Source organism: Oryctolagus cuniculus, chromosome 14, assembly GCF_051225735.1.
Source record: "Oryctolagus cuniculus isolate XC-2025 breed Fujian yellow rabbit chromosome 14, ASM5122573v1, whole genome shotgun sequence".
Lineage (NCBI taxonomy): Eukaryota > Metazoa > Chordata > Mammalia > Lagomorpha > Leporidae > Oryctolagus > Oryctolagus cuniculus.
The window spans coordinates 4,656,672-4,662,789 of NC_142880.1; the positions used below are offsets into that span (position 1 = coordinate 4,656,672).

At 51.5% G+C, this 6,118-nt stretch overlaps 1 protein-coding gene across 1 annotated transcript; it reads right to left on the reverse strand.

Annotated features, from left to right (window-relative positions):
• Positions 1-747: 747 nt before the first annotated feature.
• LOC149122225 (uncharacterized) lies at positions 748-5,095 on the reverse strand. Its single transcript, XM_089313352.1, is given in 4 exon segments — positions 748-3,617; positions 3,942-4,099; positions 4,101-4,771; positions 4,882-5,095. Coding segments are annotated over 4 exon segments (1,356 nt in total). The 3' UTR covers positions 748-3,304.
• Positions 5,096-6,118: the final 1,023 nt, after the last annotated feature.

Sequence of the window (6,118 nt, forward strand, 5' to 3'; positions counted from 1 at the left end):
TCTTCTTACCACAGAGAGTCTGCTTATGGGGAGTGGCCATCCCCCCTTGGACCAGACATAACTGAGAGGTTCTGAAGGAGCCAGAGAAAGTTATTCTGAGGTCAAGAGCTCTGCATTAAAATCAGGGTCCGTCAGTAACCTGGGTGGCCATAGGCAAATGACTTAAGAGTGTCTTGGTTTCTTTTGTAAAATGGAGGTAATTCCTGCCTTAACAAAATCTTTATCATCATATGCTGTAAGGTATTGACGACTTTTTATTTTTCTTTTGACAGGCAGAGTTAGACAGTGAGTGAGAGAGAGACAGGTCTTCCTTCCATCAGTTCACCCCCCAAATGGCCGCTATGGCTGGCGTGCTGCACCAATCCGAAGCCAGAAGCCAGGTCTCCCATGTGGATGCAGGGCCCAAGCACTTGGGCCATCCTCCACTGCCTTCCCAGGCCACAGCAGAGCTGGCCTGGAAGAGAAGCAACCGGGACAGGACTGGCGCCCCAACCGGGACTAGAACCCAGAGTACTGGCGCTGCAGGTGGAGGATTAGCCTAGTAAGCTGTGGCACCGGCTGACTTTTTTAACATATAGAAAAAATACATTTTGCATTACAACTCCAGTCACCTAAATGGGTGTGCAAGTGAACATATATCTGAAGGACCCCAAAAGCGGTGCCCTTTTTGTGACGACCCCAGAAACACAGACTTCAGACCAGGCGATGCAAAAAGCAAGAGGCAGTTTTATTTCATTTGCGCAAATGGGCCCTCTGCTGCCACAGGCGGCGAGAAAGAGAGGAGCCCTGAGCAGTCATCTCACACAGCTTTTAAAGGGCAAAACCACAAGATTAACATACCATAGGGTGGCGTAAGTTCATTGGGCAACTAGACAGTTGGGCAAAGTACATGGACAAGGGGGGTCATTTGAGGAAGAGAAGCGGGCTGCTACATGCCTTGCGTACCTTGCGGTTTTCTTTGTTAAGCTTGAGCAAGGGGAGGGGGCCCATGTACATAACAGGATGTTCTGTTGCCCATATCTCCAGGTAATATCTAACCGCTCCTCTGAGAACCAGTTTACTTCCCTATTTCCCAGGACCAGCACTATTTAGGGGAAAGGCTCTACTTAATGTGACCAGATTACTTAACTACTTGGCCTAATAGCCTAATATAACACACTTGTTAATATCACTGTTAGCAGTATTAATAACATTTTCTATTGTAACTTAAAGCTAACTTATATTTTATTTATTATAATTTTATTATGCTTTTTGCAGGGGTCTTACATTCCCTCCTCTTCTCTTGTACTGATTTTAATCTTAAAATCTACAGATCCTCCGTGGTTTTTAAGGCTCGGTATTGCTGGGCCAACACCAAGGCTTGTGTGATGGAGAGTCTGTCCCTTATGAATTGGAGTAACCTGTTGAAAATGCAAGGCCCGAAGGTCAAAATTAACAAGAGGATGATAACAGGTCCAGCAATTGTAGAGAGCAAAGTAGTCAACCAGGGGCATTTGTTAAACCATCCCTCAAACCAGCCCTGCTGTCCCTCTCGCTCACGGCGCCTTTTATTTATGCGTTCCCTTAGCTTGGCCATGGAGTCCTTAACGACTCCTGAGTGATCCGTGTAAAAACAACATTCTTCACCAAGCGCTGCACAGAGCCCCCCCTCCTTTAAGAATAGCAAGTCTAGTCCTCTCCTATTTTGTAACACTACCTCGGATAGTGAAGTTAAGGAGTCCTGTAGCCTTACACTATTTTGTTCCACTTCCAGTATATCATCTTCCACAGTTCTTTGGAGTGTTGCAAGCCCATCATCTCCTCTAACTAAGGCAGCTGTTCCTGTCCCTATGCCTGTTGCCACCATCCCAAAGCTTAGCAGTACCGCCAGGGTGACAGATACCGGCTCCCTCCGGTACCGGGTAATGAGTGGGTCATAATGGTCCTCCAGGGTACCTGTTGGATGGTAAGTTATCTTAGGAAGCACTCTAACCATAACGCAAAAATCATTGGTGTGGTTTAACACAATCAAGGATACACAGGGAGTGAGGCCACGGGAGCATGCCCACCACGTCCCGGGCGGTGGTACCAAGTACCTGTCACCTTGAGTCAAGGAGACCACCACGGAAGAGTTAACTGTGAAGCTGCAGAGGTGCCGGTAAGTGTAGGGTGGATTTCCTATACAGGTGCCTCGTCCCAAGACCTCAGTCAATGTCAACACAGGGTTAGGGGTGGAACATAACTCATGGGTCGGAGTGACATTATAAGTCCCATTTACAGCGACCCCTTCATAATAGGGAGGGCTGGCGGCTAGGCACAGCCAGCAAGAATCAGTCAGACTAGGGTCTGTTTGATTTAAAGCTGAAAAGGCACCCTGTATCAGACTGTACACCCTCTGCCCAGTGGAGGAGGGAGCATCTAACCTCGCCATCGGGGGGCGGTGTTACACCTTTAGGGGATGCCACTGGTCTCACCGAGGAAGTCGGTTTCTACGGGGGAGTCGTGGGCCTGGACGGCCGGGGAGGGGGCCCTGGTCTAAAAACAGAAGTCCCCGGTCTAAAGACAGGAGTTAACACCTTGTTAGGCCCCACCGGTAAAGGGTTAGGGGAGGTAATTTTTAGTCTTATTGTAAACACAAGTCCCGTGTCCGTTCCTGAGACATACAGTCGTAGCCCCCAAATGTTCCCCTGCAGCCAACCGGACCATGAAGGGGAATCTTTCCCCTTAGTAGTGATGGTGATGTTTAGGGGGCTGCACAGGTCCGTGTCCTTCTGACAAGGGGAAGTGGAGTTTCTGCCTACTGTAATGAGGTTCCCTGAAGACGAGGGTTTCCAGTGAACCGTCCCAGTGGCCTCGCACCCCCAGGCCCTACAATAAAACTTTCCGTCCCACCACAACTGCGTCTCCAGGAATCGGTTCTGTCTTGTCAGGGGCACACATAAAAGGGCTGGGCCCGCAGGGATTCTCGCAGGCCAGTTTTGGAGCACCCAGGTGGGCTGTCTGGAGTTCCCGGGACAGCCCCTACAAGGGAGAAGTCGGGGAGTTGCCATTCCTCCAAGTCTTGTCCTAGCTGACACAAGTCCGGGGTGAGGTTCGGCCACCACGTCCACGGGGGCGCTGTGTGGGAGACCGACCACACGACCTCACCAGCTGAGGATAGCACTTGCCACTCAAGTCTCTGAGGGGCATGTGGGTTGGAATTCAGGAGGAGAGGGTTGGGAGAAACTAAGTTGGGGAGTATTACAATCACTGTGAGCATTAGGCAGTTTTTAAAAGTCTTATCTTGAGGGGGTTTTGAGTGCGTTGGAGTGTCCATTTGGCTGAGTCATCCGTGGGGCCGCCTCCCTCTGGCGGTGCCCTCTTGATGTGAGAAGTGTGAACCCAAGCGGCAATCCCGTCGACTTTTCACTGCAGTGGGTGTCGTCAGCAGCACAGTGTAGGGTCCCTTCCAACGCGGCTCGAGGGTCCTGGACTGATGTCTGCGGACATACACTGAATCTCCGATCTGGAAAGGGTGTGGCACTGTAGGGCACTTGGATTGGTACACTGCCGCTAGAGGTTTCCACATGTGCCTCTGAATCAGCTGCAAAGCTCTCAGTCGGGTCTGCAAACTGGGGGAAGTGGCATAAGAGTCAATGCTGGGCCCCAACAAGTCAGCTACTGGGGGAGGGCCCCCGTACAGTATCTCATATGGAGTCAACCCGAACGCGGAGGGAGTGTTGCGGGCCCGAAACAAAGCCATCGGCAACAACTTGACCCAGTCTCTAGTGCCAATCTCCATCATTAATTTGGTTAAGGTCTCTTTAATTGTCCTGTTCATACGCTCTACCTGTCCTGAACTCTGGGGTCTATAAGCACAATGTAATTTCCAATCAATCCCCAGCACCTTAGCCACCAACTGACTTACCCAGGAGACAAAGGCCGGCCCATTGCCGGACCCCAGTACCTTAGGCAGACCAAACCGTGGGAAGATTTCTTCCAAGATCTTCTTGACTACTACCTGCGCCATTTCCTTCTTAACCGGGAAAGCCTCCGTCCAGCCAGAGAAAGTATCTACAAATACTAAGAGGTATTTAATTCCATGCCTGCCAGGACGAATCTCAGTGAAATCGACCTCCCAACAACAAACTGGTTGTTCCAGGACGGGCCCCTCGCATCCTTCCCCCTTCTGGCAGTTTAACACATTTTGGATTTACCTTTGCGCAGGGAACACATGATTCTGTTGCCTGTTTCACCAGTGAGTCCAACCCTATTATAAAGTGGGACCGCTCTTCTCTGTCCAATAGGGTTTTTAACTTTTTATGTTCCAAGTGAGTCCACCTATGGAGGTCCTTTACCAGATCTCTGGCTACCTTTCTTGGTAGTACTGTTTTCCCTCGAATCTCCCAAACCCTGTGTTGTTCATTATACCTGCCTCCCAATCTTTGGATGGCCGCCACGTCCTGTTCCGAATAAGTCCATCCTTGTTCATTGGAGGGGGCCTCAGATGACTGGGCCACCAAAGTGACACTGTCTAGGGCACTGGCCCTGGCCACCTCGTCCGCCAGTCTGTTTCCTTTGGCCACTGGGTCATTTCCTTTTTGGTGGCCTAAACAATGGATAATGCTCACCCTCTTCGGGAGATGGAGGGCTTGCAGGAAGTCTAAGATTTCCTGCTTATTTCTAATGTCCTTGCCTCCAGAGGTCAGCAGTCCCCTCCTTCGGTATATTTCTCCATGTATATGCGCAGTGGCAAACCCGTAGCGGCTATCAGTATAGATGTTTACCTTTTTATTTTTCACCACCCGGAGCGCTTGGGTGAGAGCCACCAGTTCAGCCTTCTGTGCCGAAGTCCCCGGGGGCAGAGCTGAGGCCCAGATGACAGTCTCCCTGTCCACTACAGCCGCCCCGCCTTCCTCTCACCTTGGTGTAGGAAGCTGCTTCCGTCCGTGTACCAGGTGCATTCCGCGTCTGGCAGGGGCAGGTCGGTCAGGTCCCCTCGGGTCCCGTGAACTTCGGCTAAGACTTGATGACAGTCGTGATCGACCTGTGACGCGGACCCCGGCTCGGGGAGCAGGGTAGCCGGATTGAGTGAGGCAGCAGTTCCATACCGGATCCGTTCAGGGTTGAGCAACATTGCCGGTAGTGGGTGATCCTGGCATTCGACAGCCATCTATCTGGCGGCTGGCAGATAACAGCCTCGATAGCATGGGGCGCCACTATGGTGAGTGGCTGTCCCAAAGTCAGTTTGTCTGAGTCTTTTACCAGAACAGCCACTGCCACAATCATGTGGAGGCACAGGGGCCACCCCGAGGCGACACTGTCCAGTTTCTTTGAAAAGTACGCTACAGGTCTTTTCCAGGGTCCTAAATTTTGAGTCAAAACTCCCTTCGCTATTCCCCCTTTTTCATCCACATAAAGGGTGAAAGGTTTAGCAGGGTCCGGGAGGCTCAATGCAGGAGCCTCCAAGAGGGCCCGTTTTATCTTGTCGAATGCCAGCTGTTGTTCTTTTCCCCATACAAATGGGGAATTTGTCCTCGTGAGAGGGTACAGCGATGCTGCCATCTCTGCAAAACCCGGTATCCAGAGGCGGCAGAAGCCAGCGCTGCCCAAGAACTCCCTGAGGTGGCGGGCATTCTTAGGCGGTGGAATGAGCACTACGGCCCTTTTACACCCTTCAGTCAGCCACCTCCGACCTCCTTCCAGTACATAGCCCAGGTAGGTCACGCGTGCAAAGCTGGGCCTTCTTCGCAGAGGCCCTGTATCCTAACTCTCCCAGCCTATGGAGTAGGGCTTCCATACCTTTGATGCAACCCTGCTCAGTCTCTGCAGCTAACAGGTCATCCACGTATTGTAGGAGAGTCAACTCTGGGTGGCTTACCCGAAAGTCCGCCAAGTCCTGATGTAAGGCTTCATCAAACAGTGTAGGGGAGTTCTTGAGCCCTTGGGGAAGCCTGGTCCACGTTAGTTGTCCTGAAAACCCAGTCTCCGGGTCTTTCCACTTGAAAGCAAAGAAAGGTTGACTCTAGGGACTCAGTCTTAGGCAAAAGAAGGCATCTTTCAAGTCGAGCACTGTGTACCAAGTTCGGGTCGGGGGCAGGGTGCTTAGCAGGTTGTATGGGTTAGGGACTGTAGGGTGAATGTCCTCAGCCCTACGGTT